Source organism: Pteropus alecto, unplaced genomic scaffold, assembly GCF_000325575.1.
Source record: "Pteropus alecto unplaced genomic scaffold, ASM32557v1 scaffold199, whole genome shotgun sequence".
NCBI classification, from domain to species: Eukaryota; Metazoa; Chordata; class Mammalia; order Chiroptera; family Pteropodidae; genus Pteropus; species Pteropus alecto.
In genome coordinates, this window is record NW_006442489.1 from 29,342 (window position 1) to 46,257 (window position 16,916).

General features: G+C 37.4%; 1 protein-coding gene across 1 annotated transcript; it reads left to right on the forward strand.

Moving 5' to 3' along the window:
* The first annotated feature begins 2,970 nt into the window (after positions 1 to 2,970).
* NANP (N-acetylneuraminic acid phosphatase) lies at positions 2,971 to 10,195 on the forward strand. Its single transcript, XM_006921491.3, has 2 exons — positions 2,971 to 3,125; positions 8,898 to 10,195. The coding sequence occupies exons 1-2, from the start codon at positions 3,039 to 3,041 to the stop codon at positions 9,552 to 9,554; spliced, it is 744 nt and encodes a 247-aa protein (XP_006921553.1). The 5' UTR covers positions 2,971 to 3,038; the 3' UTR covers positions 9,555 to 10,195.
* The last annotated feature ends 6,721 nt before the right edge of the window (positions 10,196 to 16,916 follow it).

The window sequence follows — 16,916 nt, forward strand, 5'->3', positions numbered from 1 at the left end:
TCAATAAATGGTGCTAGAAAAACTGGAAAGCCACAGGCAGAAGAAGGAAACTAGACTTTTGTCTATCACCGCACACCAAAATTATCTCAAAATGGATTAAAGACCTGAATATAATAAAACACAGTAGAAAACATAGGAACTAAACTCAAGGACCTTGGACTTAAATAGGATTTTATGAATTTGACCTCAAAGGCAAAGGAAGTAAAAGCTAAAATAAATGAATGAGACAACATCAAACTAAAAAGCTCTGTACAGCAAAAAAAAACTGTCAACAAGATAAAGAGACAAACATCTCAATGGGAAAATATATTTGCAAGCAACGCCTCCAATAAGGGCCTAATATCCAAAATATACAAAGAACTCATACAACTCAGTAACGACAAAAAAACAAATGATCCAATCGAAAAATGGGCAGAGGACCTGAACAGACACTTCTCCCTAGAGGACATACAAATGGCCACCAACTATATGAAAAGATGCTCAACATTGCTAGCTATTAGAGAAATACAAATCAAAACCACAACAAGATACCATCTCACACCTGTTAGAATAGCTATAATCAACAGGACAAATAATCACAAACATTGGAGAGGATGCAGAGAAAAAGGAACCCTCCTACACTGCTAGTGGGACTGCAAATTGGTACAGCCACTATGGAAAACAGTATGGAGGTTCCTCAAAAAACTAAGAATTGATCTACCATATGATTCAGCAAATGCACTACTGAGTATTTACCCCAAAGACTTGAAAACCCATATTTGAAAAGATATTTGCACACCAATGTTCATAGCAGACGTACTCACAGCCAGGACATGGAAGCAACCGAAGTGTCCTACGATAAATGATTGTCTAAAGAAGCTGTGGTACATATATACAATGTTCTTACTCATCCATAAGAAGAGATGAAATACTGCCATTTTGCAACAACCTAGGTAGACTTCGAGACAATCATGCTAAGTGAAATAAGCCAGACAGTGAACACACAGTGTAAATATATATGTGCCTTACTGTTAAAGTGTACAGCTGAAACTTACTGGATTTTATTAACCAATGTTACCATAAAAAATAAATTAATTATTTTTTTTTAAAAAGAGAAAAAGAAATAATAAATAAAATGGAACCAGAGCTGCCATCCCGGAGGAACTGCAACAGGGACAAAATAACCTTTGGAATGGGCATAAAGCAACCTTGTACCCCAAAGAACCGTTTGCAGATAACAAGAAAGAAGATATTATGACTATCAGACTGACTACTGGACTAAAAATTAAAAACATTTAGCATTAACATCACTATAGTATATTACCTGCACCAATAGAAATGTCTCCCTTCTATTGATGTAGTTGTTCTCCCCTTTCTCATAAATACCCATTCCCATTGTCTCCTAATTGGAACACTATTGGGGCTTCAGCTTAAATCAGTGCATCTCACATAGTTATTCTTTGATCTCAAATAGATGCTTGTTGCTTCTCACTTTGAAAGGCCTTTTTTATTTTTAGGTTAATGAACAAATGAAAAAATTTTGATAATGCAAAAGAGAGAAAGGAAGAACTGCTGAAAAGATGTCCCTAAGTGGGGGTGGGGATATAGGGAACTGAAAGGGCTGGAGCAGAAAGCAGCATAGATGGTTTATTTAAGGTTATCAGGCAGGGAGGTGTGGGTACAGCTGATGATAGCTGGGTAGATAAAGTGGGAGACTGTGAGGCTCTTTTCTGATTGCTACTATTTTATCCCTATTAACTTAACAATGCCTCATTCTGAGAAAACTTTAAACCAAAAGGAAAACCTCTCTTCTGAGGTCATAGAGTTTTAATAAACTTGTACAGGGAAAGTGGGTGAGAAGGGCCTGGGAGAGATTTTTCGAAAAGTAGAAAATGCGAGAATCAATGCTGGGCAGCAGCAAGAGCACAGGAACAGTGCCATTATGCACATTGCACAATGCAGAAGCAACAGCATTACCATTTAGATTTTACTTTATTTGTTCCTAGCCCAAGTCCCACAATTACCAATCTTTTACTTAGCCCAAATATGAAGTCCTCCTCTAGCTACTTGAGTTAAATCTGCCACCCTGATCAGTTTAAGTACTGTACTTAATAGTCTAAGGCCCATCTATAATCAGGAGCCTGTACATCTCACTACTTAATATGCTACGCAAAAAGTCATTGGTTCACAAATATTAGCTGCAACGTCCTAAAACCTTGAAACATTTAAGTAGAAGGAATTAAAGTTGTCAGAAAATACTATCTAGCCATCACCTTCCTTTAAGTAGCAAAATTGAACAAGGCATGGAATGCCATTAGACTACTTGTCACAAAGGGAAACCTACCAAACACCCCAAACCATTAAGACAAGAGGATTGATTACACAGACTGTTATACCACCTCTGACTTTGGGTTTGTGCCTGTCAATAAACTCTATACGTATGTAAAAAAAGAAAAGAAATTGCTCCAATCCTGAGTCTATGTGCCCATAAGCAGTATTATGCTAAATTTATTCTGACATTTTAGGCAACTAAAGGTAACTAATTAATGCACTCATAATTTCGGCTGATTGCTAATCTAAATGACCAAAATTGATGGACTAGCCCTGCACATCAATAGGGTAACCACACGGTCATGTTTTTGAGGAATGGGTATGTTTATTTTCCACAATAACAAAGAGGTCAACAGCGATTCTGCTCCAAAACATACAGTAACTGTAGTTTACAACTGCAGAAGAAAAATCTATTAACACAAAGAGAAGACAATTAATCTAATTCTACGGAACACCAGCAGCCCAACTGTAAATCGTATACTTCAGGGGCGAAGAAAGTTTTTCTATAAAGTTCCAGATAATAAATATTTTAAGTTTTGCAGGCTACATGGTTTCACTTGCAACCAAGTCCTGAGACACCTTGCAGGAGTTCCTCCTAGGGATGTGGAAGAGTCAGGTGACACTCTCAGCTCCGCCCACGTGTTCCTTGCCCCGTAGGCCCGCCTTACGCATGCGCGGGTGGGGGGCGGGCAGCAGGGCGTTGGAACGTGGCCGCCTGGCGGGACAGAATGGGGCTAAATGTAAGGGCCGTTTTCTTCGACCTGGACAACACACTCATCGACACTGCCGGGGCGAGTAGAAAAGGCATGTTGGAGGTAACTTCCGCGTATCCCCATCCCTCCTCCGGGCGGAGTCAGCGTGCCCTACCCGTAATTGCGCGCTCTCCCGGTTCTCTTGGTGCCCTTTCCCCTCTCCACTTACGCGGCGCCGGAAGTCAGATGATCCTTCAGGGCCCCCGGGGGCATTGGCCTTTCTTTTGAGACCCCTGTACCGGAGGGAGCGGGAAAGAAGGACGACTGGGTTGGGGAGGCAGCCTTCCCTCCAGCACGGCATTTTAAGTCACCTGCCTGCCACGCTCTGGGAAGCTGGGTTCTTGAAGTTGGTTCCGGCGCTTTGGGACCCAGAAGGATGTCATTAACGGTGCCACAATGGTATGAGTTGCCACCATACAGACGTTCACATCATGCAGCGAGTCACCTGGCTTTTTGCTAGGACAGGTTTGAATCAGCCAGGACGAGTGCACGCACCATGCTCTCTGTGGTTGACCTCGGGGGTGGGTTGTCCCCCCACTGCGTGTTCTTCGGTGGGTTTTTGAGGAGACTTAGAAGTTCCACAACTGTCAGTGGTGAGCCTAGACTTAATCAACTCCTGAAGTATTCTCTGCAGAAACTCCCCTCCTGGCACTCTTAGTAGATTTCTGAGATACTCAAAAGTCTGTCCTGCACAGGGCATTCCTTTCAGGAGGCATTGCATCAGCATCTCTTCCTTTCTAAACCCACATATGCTGTATCAGACCTTTCCTATGTTCTTCAAGCCCCTAATGCATCTGTGCTTTCTCTCCTCTGCCTTCAGCTTTAAGGAGAAAACCAAGGATTATCAGATATGAAAAACCCACTTTCTAAAGCTAATCTTTCCAACCCCAAGTGTCCCCTCCTCTTCATGCTTAGTTAGGTGTTGTCTTTCTAGATCTTCATCCTCTTTCTTGGTGCATTCCATCCCTGCATATGACGTCTGCCTCATACTTTAAAAAAAGGAGGGATATCCCCCTTAAATCTTTGTTCTTCTGCTAGATGTTACCTGCCTCTCTTGACAGCCATGTTTTTCAAGAGAAATCTATACCCATTATCTCTATGCCTCTACTTCCTATTTATTCCTAAATCTATTGCAATGTAGTTTCCATCTTTGCCACTAGAATGAAATTAACAAGTCATTAAGCATCTTCCAACTCGCCAGGATCAGTGAAAGTTTTAAGTGTGTTTTAATGACTTAGTTGAGGCATTCCACATTTTTGACTGCCTGTCCATCTTCACATCCTTGTCCTTGACCTCAGGGGCACCAGCCTGTGCTGTATTGCCTCCAGTATCTCCAGCTGCTGACAGTACACATTTACCTGTGTGTTCTTGGCAGGCCAAGTCCAGTGTGTCACAATTAGGCTAAATCATGCTATAGGCCAAGAGATTAAGCTTTAAAATCAGCTATTTGAATTTAAATCACAGCTCTCCCAGTACCTAGCTGGAAGTACACGAACAAGTTACTTAACCACTCTAAGCCTCAAATCCTCATTATAAAATTTGCAGGGGAAGTACACACAATCTGATGTTCACTTCACGAATCCGCCCTGTTACCCAGTCATCACCTCCTGCATATCTTCCTAGCCCTTGTCTTAGTTAAAGCTGGACTCATCTCTCATCTAGACTGTTGCTGTGGTCTTGTCTATATTCCTGCCATGGTAAAATTTCTGAAACAAATGTTAGATTGTATTTCTCCTTGGTCTTTACACCCTCTTGTTTACCAGCACTGTATTTCATTCAGATATCTCTTAATGCACTTGCCAAAGGTATTATAATTCTTTTTTGCAACTCAAGACTCCCACAACTAAACAGTAGTCTTCTTAAGAGGGAACTGTCAGTCATCTTCATTTGACATAAAGTAAATGTTGAATGAATGCTAGATGGCTGGTTAAAAATCCAGGTATCCCCACTCTTGATTCTTTTGCCACCTCCTTTGAACTGTGTGCTTTTGACTACACAAGGAATGCTTTATCACATAAAAATATAACAACACCCATAAATGTTGGCCTATTTAAAAGTAACATGCCAGCTTTATATATCACTCTGAATGAATTATGAAAAGAGGAAGAAGGGGGAAAGGTCTAGCCATTGCCTTGGGCTTGTGGCGGAGTCATACACTGACTATATAGATCAACTTTAATTTTTGTTTACTTCTGAGAAAGTTATTTCCATTCTCTACAGGCTGTCTCAGTGTCATTATACAGGAGGAAGGCTTCTACAGAAATTTAGGTTTTCTCAGTGAACAAAGCAGAAAAGATTTCTGCATTTGCAAATTTACTTTCTAGTGAGGATGACAGTGAATATAATACACCAAATGTATTTCTAAGTGTGTTAGGCAAAGTGAAGAGGGGAACAAATCTCAATTTTAAATAGGTTGGTCAGATTATGCTACATTCAGTGAATGATGATTAAGCAAAGATTTGAACTAAAAATAACAGGAGTGCTGCTTGAATTGTTAGGCTATATACAGGCAGTCATAGTTGGTGAGCATATATTTTTAACTGTTTTATCTGGAATTCAGCAAACTCATATCTTACCCATAGTGTTATATGGTTCTAACCCTCAAAAAAGTCTTCTTAAATCACAATTAGTTAAACAATAATAGTGATGCTATTAACTTTAATTTTGGCTCCAGGGAGCAGGAAGTAGAATAGTTTTCTTTTTCTGTGTTATAAGACACAGTCTTAAATAGAGTTTTGAAGTAGATGAAGTTCGAGTTTGTATTACGTCTACAAATTGATTCCCCATCCCCTAGCCCCCACTATCTTAGGGCCTCTTTCTTCACACCTATAGGTACTTGGTGGGCTTATTTTTCTCATAATTTTTTCAAGCCTACCTTACCCTTTGCACAAAATGTCATCATACCTCCAAATTAGAGGTCTTTTCCCTCCACCTCCAATTCAATCAAGACTCCCATGCTCTCAGTACAAATGTTAGGAGAATTTGTACTGATAATAACATATACTAATTCAACTGGGGTGTTTTTCTGTTTTATCTAATATTAATATGTGAATAACTGATAAACTTTTTTCCCAAATGTGTTATATAATTTAAATGCTACTTGCTATTCCACACGAATCTGTAATTAGTTACTATGTAACAAAATGGGAAAGTTAATTCAGGGGATGTAATAGGAAGAAATTTTGAACCTTGAGAGTGGTATACTGTGCCTTTACAAGAATCTCCCCTTTAAGGTGAGCCAATTCTGCCTTTTCAGAGACCCAAGAATGTGCTTAATAAATTGCCAATTACAATAACAGAAAATTTGATCTTTATTGGGAGCTCTCTGTTTATTATAAGCCAGCTCCTATTTAAGCTCAAGCACAGTGGAGTCCTAGAGACCTTTTTCTTTTTATTGGGTACTAATAGGGTTACTAAAACTTTAAAATGACCTTCAATCATAGCTAAAGAGTAATTCAGTTGACATTATTATAAAAGATGGTGATATAGACATGAAGGTTGAAAAAGCTTTATTTGTTAATTGAAATTTAACTTTATAAGGCAAAATTTTTCAGTGTTTGCCTTCACCTAAAATTCTTAAGGCTGGTATATTTTCTTGGACTAATGAAACTTTTAATTATTACATTTCCTAACGAGCACAAATAGCCTGAAAAATATTTCCTTTACTTTTGGTGTAGGTGATTCTTATGCTCTGAAGGAAGAAGTATGTGTCTATTCATCTCTATATTTTTTTCAGTAGGTGAATTGAGTGTCTGATGTGAGTAGCGTACCACTTATTCTCTGTATAGTTTAGGGCAACATATTTTAACTTGTTTGATCTCTTTGCTTCGATAACAGACAATTTTAGTCCTAACTATGTGCATTGCACTCATCCTTAAATATCCAAAATTATCTTGGCATGGTTGACTTGCCCCAGTTATCCCTAAGACAAGGACTCCAAGTGCATGTAGTTCATTTGGGAGGTGATCCCAGGAAGCACTGTAGGAGGATGGTGGAATAAGACTGGGAAGAGAAGGAAGTGGATACAGGTTATTTAAATGAACAGGTTACTGGTATGAACATTTGGGGAAATCTGGGAGACAGTATGCAGAACGTTCTTTACTTGTCCCTCCCAAGAGGCAAGAAAACTGTGATATTTATTCATCAATTAATGTCACTCATTGGCTGAGGCCTATTCCTGGGCAGCACTTCATCCCAGCCTATGTGCATGGGTGCCCCTATGGCCAAATAGAGCCCTCAGGCAGAGAAGCCCAAGCACTTACAGTGTGAAGCCATTGGCATGTATAGGAATAGTGTATACCAAGGGGATTTGGTATACACTTCTACAGCCTGGGACTCAAGGCCCTCTACAGACTGATTCTAAACAGACTCTCCAGTCTCATCTCTTAGCATCTTGCCTCACATGACTTCCATCTTGGCTGAACTAAGCTTCTTGCTTTTTCCAGTTTACAGAATTCCAAACTCTATGTCTTTGTTTATGTAGTTCCTTTTGTCTGTACTGATTTTATCCTCCTCCCATCCTTCCTCTGCCAAGCCTTATTCAACAACCCTGTGGAATGACTTGTTCTTTCTATTTTATTTCCACAGTTCTTATTCACAAGACTGCATAGCACTCAACTCAGTATTTGTGGTGGTTGTATACCTGCTTATTTTTCCCAATACATAATGTCATGAGAACAAGGGATCCAGTCTCCAGGTGCCTAATACAGTAGTGTGAAAGCAAGCATGCGGGCTTTGGAAGTAGGCAAGTGTGGGTTTAAATCCCAGCTCGGGCAAATTACTTAACAGTTCTGAACTTCTATTTCCTCATCTCAAAAAGGGAACTCCTTTTGCAGAGTCAGAAATGTAGAAATAACATATGTGAGCATTGGGCATATTGCTCACCACGGTAGGGTCTTCGTAACTGTTAGAAGACAGGCCAAATGAATGAGAGCTTAATGTAATGAAAGCCAAGATAGAGAGCTGTGGGAACACTAGGAGGAGTGCCTAATTCTGAAAGGGAATCAGAACCAGGGTAGCGAAGAGTGACTCAGAACTACTTGAAGCTTTTTTTTTTTTTTTAATCTGGAAAACTAGGTTTGGAAGAAGCACTGGGTCATTAAACTGCTGAAATCACAGAACATGCTTGATTCCATTAGAGCTATATGCACATTTTTAAAAGTACAGAATTGGATCCTGTTTTATATGATCTTCAAAACATAAAGTGTATATAGATGAGAACAGGTGAGATGAGCTAGCGTTATTTCTGGGAAGAGTCTAAATAATAATTGTTAGAAATTTTAAATGAGAATATAATCAATAATATTGTAATAACTATGTATGGTACCAGAAGGATACTGGACTTATTGAGGGGGTCACTTGGTAAATTATATAAATGTCTAATCACTATGCTATATACCTGAAACTAATATAATATTGAATGTCAACTGTAATTGAAAAATAAAATAATTTTGTATGAAAAAAATTTAAAATATTTCACTAAATATAAACACAAGCTTTATTTTTATGTTCATGAACAGAGTGAAAGGTGGTGAACTTAAGCTGCCAATTGAAGGATTTTATTAGCTATATATGAAGAATCTTTTTAGAATAGAAATTGGTAAAAAAATATATATATATATATGAATGAGTTGTCTTGAAAGGTTGAGAGATTGTCACTTTGGTGTTTTTTAAAAATAAGAACAGCTCCCACTGGAAATGGTGTGGTAATAGAGCTGCCTTAAGACAGAGGAATGGAGTTAGAATCCCTGTGCTCCGGGTTTATAGGATCACATCTTTTCATGGTATGATGGTTAAAAACATAGTCTGTTAATGGAGTTGTTTTCCTTTATTTAGGTGATTAAGCTCTTAAAATCAAAATACCATTATAAAGAAGAGGCTGAAATCATCTGTGACAAAGTTCAAGTTAAACTCAGCAAGGAATGTTTTCATCCTTCCAATACGTGCATTACTGATCTAAGGACTTCACACTGGGAAGAAGCAATCCAGGAAACAAAGGGTGGTGCAGCCAATAGGAAATTGGCTGAAGAATGTTATTTCCTGTGGAAATCTACACGTTTACAGCATATGACACTAGCAGAAGATGTCAAAGCCATGCTCACTGAACTTCGAAAGGAGGTCTGCCTACTTTTATTAACAAATGGAGACAGACAGACCCAGAGGGAAAAGATTGAGGCTTGTGCCTGTCAGTCCTATTTTGATGCTATCGTTGTAGGTGGAGAACAGAAAGAAGAAAAACCAGCACCTTCCATATTTTATTACTGCTGTGATCTCCTCGGAGTACAGCCTGGGGACTGTGTGATGGTTGGTGACACACTAGAAACAGATATACAAGGAGGCCTCAATGCAGGGCTGAAAGCAACAGTCTGGATAAATAAAAATGGAATAGTGCCACTGAGGTCATCCCCCATGCCACATTATGTAGTTTCTTCTGTGCTAGAGTTACCTGCTCTGTTACAAAGCATAGACTGCAAAGCAAATAAAAGGACATGATTATGTATTTTACAGAATTTGAACTAAGAAAAGTTAAGGCATTTCTTATACTATGACCTAGTTCTAAGAATAATTTTACTTATTTAATAATTTTACTTATTATTTAATAGCCAACCAACCACTGGCTGGTATTTATATATGGAAATACAGAACACATTAATACAGTTAGCTTTGGTAGTATGGTCAAAAAATTTGAAGACATGTATTATTTGTTAATCTGTGACTTGAAGTTTTTTTAAAAATTATTTTATAAATCTTTTAGCATCTTGGATCCAAGAAGATATCAAGCAGGACAGCTTATACATGGATGCAAAATACAGGTTTTATGTTCTGGCTTAAAAATAGATATTTTTAAAAAATAGACATTCTAAATCATATAATAGAAATTTATCAGAGCAACTGATAAATAAGTCATGCAAATAAGTACTAAGTAATGCAAATTAAGGCATTTCATAGATTATCTTGTGTATTTTATTTTTAAAAAATTTGTACACCATATTTTTACTTGCTTTGAATGTATACTTTCTTTTATGAATCTAATTTTTCTTCATGATCTTTTTTGGAGGGAGGGAGCTTTCAATTTTCCTGTGATGTATACATGACAAAAAATTCCTCCAGTAAAATAATCTGTTAAAAATCAACATGTTGCCCTTCTTTTCCATGACATTTTCACATCTTTCCAGAGTGAGCTTTTAGTTTCCTATTAGTCTTTACCTCTTATGAAAGTATTTTTACTATCTTTCCCCAGTTATACAATGGAGTTGAGGGGACTAGACTGTCTTGCTGGGGTTAAGTGCAAGCCACATGGCATCAAAAGTCATTTTCCTTTTGTGGATACATCAGAGAGGAATTGTCTTGGTGCGGCCTAATGAGTCCTTCCCTGCCCCACCCCCGTCTGTTCTCTACTGACTGAATAGTTTCATCCATATTATGAAAACTATTAGAAAATTAGGTTTTGCTATGAACCATTTACAAAATGCCAATGTATTATTTGACTGGCTCTTGGTATTACTATCTGTCCCGACCCGCAGGACCTAGTTATTGCGCGGAACCCGAGGAGGACCTTACCTGAAAGAAAACATGGGCGGGAGAAAAGAATGGAGGCAAGACAGTATTCTGATCAAGCCTCAAAATTTTATTCAGCAGCAAGAGTATTTATACAGGACTAACAAAGGGGGGCAGGGCTAGCTGGGCGGGAGAGTATCTGTCACAGGCGCATTGGTTCTTAGCTGGTGGGGTGAGGAGTGGTAAGGGTTAGAGGGAGTGGGAGTGAAGGAGGGAACTGTAACTCTGGGCTGGGCTGACTGCTAGGGGGCTAACAAGATGCAGGATGCAGATAAGGCCTCGCCTAGTCACAAGATTCTTTGTTCTTAGTTTTGGCTCCCAACACTATCTTCCTTAAGTCTCCTATTTTTCAAATTTTGGGAAATGTATCCAATTTCTATATCCAATTCAGGGTTCACTTTGAGCTCATTAATGACTCCATAGCAAGGCATCTTGCAACTAGAAAAATTTCTATAGACAGCCTCATGATTTCACCATCTTAGAGTAATATGGTTAATTAAGGAAAAAATGAAATAATGATTTGCGGTTTTGGTAGGTTTTTAAGTTTTGTATAAGAAACTACAAATGTAAAATATTAGGCTGTCTGATAGGATTTGTATAACTATGACTTTTTCAAGTATACTATGATTCTGATACTAGATTCTAGATTGTGCCTCTCTATGAACCTATCTAGCCAATCATTTTTTGTCTACTACCAAGAACAGAATTCTCTGCCATTGTGCAGTGCCCTGCTGTGTTTACTTCTCTTGATTTTCAAAAATAGGATTGTGCCATTAACTGTCCCAGAATGCTGTTGCTGTAAAGCTGAACATTTGAAAACAGGGTATTTTTGTATGTATTTACAGGTATGATGCCCATGTGACCTCAATATTTTAGTTATTTAAAAATCATTAAGTTGGAGGACCTTGACAGAAAAATAATTATGAACATGATTTTTCTAATAAATGATGTGTAATACTGAGTTTCCTTTTAGCTGTCCCACAGGATGGATGTGAGCAGTGTCACATTCATTATGCTAACTGGAGAAGGTTCATCACTAGTAGATCACAACAGCAGATCTCAACAAGATAGAGCATAGGATGTTATGTGAGCAGTTTTTCAATGAAAATTATCTGCAGGATAGAAAATGAAATAAAATAATTGAGTTTCTTTGTCTTCACAGTTTGTATTCTATACAGTGCAGTAATGCAATATTACTTTCTATTTGCACCCGTCCTTAGGGAAGGATTTTGTGGTTTTCTACCTTCTGAGCGGAATGTTACAGAAGATATTAAGAAATCTTGGAATAGATCTATGATTTTATTAACGATTTTGTTTTAAAATAATATTACTTAAAATTAAAAAATGATGTAATGGCAGTGTCCTATCTTGATTTTTTTTGTAGTTTCCCTTTAGTGGTATGCTCATACAAAGCCATAAATTCACAATTGTCCAGAGGTTCTCCCAAATACTATAGTTAGAGAAGTCCTAGATAGACACACTGACTTAAAGATGGATGTTTTCTAATTCCGTATACACATTCACCCACTGGTGCACGAACAGCTTAGATTTGGTAGGGCCCAGAACCCAAAAATGTTGTAGAAAAGACAGTTTTTTATAGTTGCAGAGGTACTTGGTTTAGTATCTTCAAAGTTCTTTGTAACCCACAATAAAAAACATTCTCCTGCTCAAACCATTAAAAACATTTATCTATTAGTTAATATACCTTAATATGTATGTTAAATACAGTTTAATTTTTATTATTTTTGATGACATTGGTTAACGAAATCCAGTTTCAGGTGTATACTTTAACAGGCATATATTTATTGCATTGCATGTTCACCTCCCATAGTTAGATTTCAGTCACAACATATTTGACCCCCTTTACCCCACCTATATACCTCCTTCACCCTCCCTCCTACCCTCTGGTAATCACTAGTCTATTGTTCATATCCATGAGTCTCTATTTGTCCTATTTCTTTGTTGCTTTTAAGTTTATATCTCACATATAAGTGATACCATGTGGTTTTCAACTTTTTCTGTCTGGCTTATTTTGCTTAGAATGATTATCTCAAGGTTCATCCATGTTCTCGCAAATGGCTGTATTTCATCTCTTATAGTGAGTAATATTTCATTGAATATATATACCACATTGTATATATGTACATATATTGTATATATGTACCACAGCTTCTTTAGCCCATCCTCTATTGTAGGACACTTTCGTTGCTTCTACATTCTGGCCACTGTGAATAATGCTGCTATGAACATTGGTGTAAAATATATCTTTTCAGATATGGGTTTTCTAGTCTTTGGGGTAAATACCCAGTAGAGGGATTACTAGATCATATGGTAGATCAATTTTTAGTTTTTTGAGGAACCTCCATACTGTTTTCCATAGTGGCTGTACCAACTTGCAGTCTGACCAGCAGTATATGAGGGTTCTTTGTTCTAACAGGTGTGAGATGGTATCTCACTGTGGTTTTGATTTGCATTTCCCTAATAGCTAACGATGTTGAGCTTCTTTTCATATGTTTGTTGGCCATTTGTATGTCGTCTAGGGAGAAGTGTCTGTTCAGTTCCTCTGTCCATTCTTTGATTGGATCATTTGGTTTTTTTGTTTTTATTGAGTTGTATGAGTTCTTTGTATATTTTGGATATTAGGCCCTTATTGGAGGCATTGCTTGCAAATATATTTTCCTATTCGGATGGATGTCTCCTTACCTTGTTGAGGTTTCTTTGCTGTACAGAAGCTTTTTAGTTTGATGTAGTCCTGTTCATTTAATTTTGCTTTTGCTTCCCTTGCCTTTGAGGTCAAATTCATAAAATCCTCTTTAAGTCCAAGGTCCTTGAGTTTAATTCCTATGTTTTCTTCTATGCATTTTATTGTTTCGGATTTATATTCAGGTCCTTAATCCATTTTGAGTTAATTTTTGTGTGTGGTGAAAGACAACAGTCTAGTTTCATTCTTTTGCAGGTGGCTTTCCGGTTTTCCCAGCACCATTAAATACAGTTTTGTATAGTTAACTGAAGCAAATTTTATAAAACTACTTCCTTAGTACATATGATGCTCATATATTTTCATTCCATCCTCTTTTTAAATTAAGGAATATATTTTATTTGTTTTTGAACAAGTACTATTTACAATTCACAAGCCAAAAGAATGAAAAAGAGCGAGTGGCAAAAATTCTAATATCTTCCTGTATATCTGTATATACCTCAAAGATAGTGTGGATCTAGTTCCAGACCACCACAATAAAGCAAGTATTATAATAAAGCAAGTCACATTAATTTTTTGGTTTCCCAGTGCATGTAACAGGTATGTTTATACTGCACTGTAGTCTATAAGTGTGCAATAACATTATGTTTTTTAAAAAATATACTGTGTGTACCTAATTTAAATTTTTTTAAAAAATAAAACAGCTAACCATTATCCAAGCTTTCAGTGAGTTATAGTCTTTTTGCTGGTAAAGTGTCTTGCCTCATTGTTCATGGCTGCTGACTGATCAGGATGTTGGTTTCTGAAGGTTGAGGTGGCTGTGGTAGTTCTTAAAAATGAGACAGTGGAGTTTTCCTAATCAATTGACTCTTTGAGGAATGATTTCTCTGTAACATGCAATTTGATAGCACTTTACCCACAGTAGAACTTGTTTAAATTGGAGTTTATCCTCTCAAACTCTGCCACTGCTTTATAAGCTAAGTTTATGTAACATTCTAAATCCCTTGTCATTTCTACAATCTTCACAGCATCTTCACCAGGAGTAGATTCCATCTCAAGAACCGACTTTCTTTGCTCATCCATACGAAGCAACTCCTCATTAGTTAAATTTTGATTATGAGATTGCACAGTTCAGTCACACCTTCAGGCTCCACTTCTAATTCTCAGTCTCTTGCTGTTTCTACCACATCTGTAGTTACTTCTTCCACTGAAGTCTTGAAACCTTCAAAGTCACCCATGAGGATTAGAGTTAACTTCTTCCACGTCCTGTTAATGTTGACATTTTGACCTCTTGCCATGAATCACAAATGTTCTTAATGGAGTCTAGAATGGTGACTTCTTTTCAGAAGGTTTTCAACATACTTTGTCCAAATCCATCAGAAGAATTGGTAGCTATAGCCTAATGAAATGTATTTCTTAGTAAGACTTGAAAGTTGAAATCACTCCCTGATCCGTGGGCTGAAGAATGGGTGCCGTGTTATTAGGCATGAAAATAACATCAGTCTCATTGTACATCTCTATTAGAGATCTTGGGTGACCAGGTACATTGTCAATGAGCAGCAATATTTTGAAAGGAATCTTTTTCTGAGAAGTAGGTCTCAGCAGTGGGCTTAAAATATTCAGTAAACCATATTGTTAACAGATATTTACAAATCCAGGCTATGTTCTTTTATTTATAGAGTATAGGCAAATTATATTTAGTATAATTTTTAAGGGCCCTAGGATTTTTGAAATAGTAAATGAGTATTGCCTTCCACTTAAAGTCACCAGCTACATTAACCCCTAATAAGAGAGTCAGCCTGTCCTCTGATGTTTTGAAGTTGGGCATTGACTTCTCTCTAGCTATGACGTCCTAGATGACATCTTCCAACATAAGGCTGTTTCATCTACATTGAAAAGCTATTATTTAATGTAACCACCTTTATTAATTCTCTTAGCTATGTCTGAATAACTTGCTGCAGCTTCTACATCAGCACTTACTGCTGCTTCACCTTGCACTTTTATGTTATGAAGATGGCTTCTTTCCTTAACACTCAATCAGCCAACCTCTACTATCTTCAAACTGTTTTTAGTTAAATATCTCTCAAAAATTTTAAAAGTTCTTGAAGAATCCACAAAATCCGCTATTTCTTTCAAGTAGCTCTGATCCATTTATTTGGATCTATTTTGTTTATATTAGAGGCTTTCCTTAAATGCCCAGTAATCATTGGTTTTTTGTAAATAAGAAGAAGGATGAAAATGCTGATTGGAAGCTCTGCACAAGTGGAGGGGGCTTGCCAATTCAAGAATTCCTTTATTATAAAGTACCTGAATAGGCTGTTAGTTGGAGAACTCCTGAGGTCAGTGCTGCAAGGTCTTTCCTCTTGATTGATCTGGTTTCTTAGAGAAGAATCTCAGTCTCTTGACTGAAGGGTAGAGATCTGATGTCCCACGTAGAAAATGAATGGGAAGGAGGTGGGAGGGGTACATATGGTCATTTAATCTCTCTCTGTTTCTGGTTATATCCAAGCCCAAATATGTATGGTAACCCCACTTTAGAGACCCTCTGTTTTACTCTTTCTTGAGAAGCATCCTGTGAGAACTTCAGATAGAAGTGGGGGACAGGGATTGTATTTTGAATATCTTTTATCTCATCCTCCTTAATTCAACTTACCCCTTCTCATTCAGGACTGAGGATCTGATGGTGTCACTGCCCGAATCTTTGGAAGAGTCTGCTATGTACCTCGTTGTTTCTCAGTTTTTCCCATTACCGGTCTAGACTCAGCTTTCTTGGTTTTACTAAATTCTTTGCCACTTGCCCACATACTTTTCAGCTTCAAAATATTGTTGTTGATGCCTGTTTTCCTGGTTCATATGTGTGTGTGAGTGCATGCACGTGTGTTTAAATTCTTTTACTATAGTTTAGTTGGGTTTGGGGTAGGAACAATAACAGATGTGTACTTCTTTCTATCACCTTAATATGAAAGCTGTTCTTTTCTATTTTGCATTCAATGTAGGTCAAGACAACAAAAACAATTCTGTGCCCCAGTCAGTTCCTACCATTTGAGAAATGCTGCTCATTTGAGGTGGAGATTTATAGCATGCCTGCAGCTTTTTTTTTTCTTTTAATGTTGTTTTGAATTATATATGCAGCTTACTTCTTAAGATCTCTTCCCTGACTTTCTTTTTCTCTATATTCTTGTATATGACATTCTTTGGCTTGACTCTCATCAAAATGTTTGGTCTAATTGTCCTATGTTTCTGAATTTTCAACATTGCTTGGATATACATACTTATTTTTATTGACAATTCTGTTTATAGGATCACTCCTACGACAGTTATACTCTTTTACATTTCTTTGTAATTAAAATCCTTCTGAATGGGGTATATTTGATTTATACTTTTACAAAATTAACTTACTCCTAGCGACAGAACTAAAATTATTTATCCAGAATAAAATAGTATTTTTTAAACCAATCTTCACATATATGACACATAAGACAGTACAGTTATTTCCACTGGATTTCTTAGAAGATATGATTTTTTTTTATGGGGCATCTGTCTGATCTTCTAAGGATAAGATCCTTGACCCAAGCTTTTTAAAAGTGACAAAAGATAAA

Coding starts and splice junctions, on each gene's coding strand:
- NANP (XM_006921491.3), top strand. CDS start 3,039: ATGGGGCTAAATGTAAGGGCCGTTTTCTTCGACCTGGACAACACACTC. Junction 3,126..8,897: donor GTAGAAAAGGCATGTTGGAG/GTAACTTCCGCG, acceptor TCCTTTATTTAG/GTGATTAAGCTCTTAAAATC.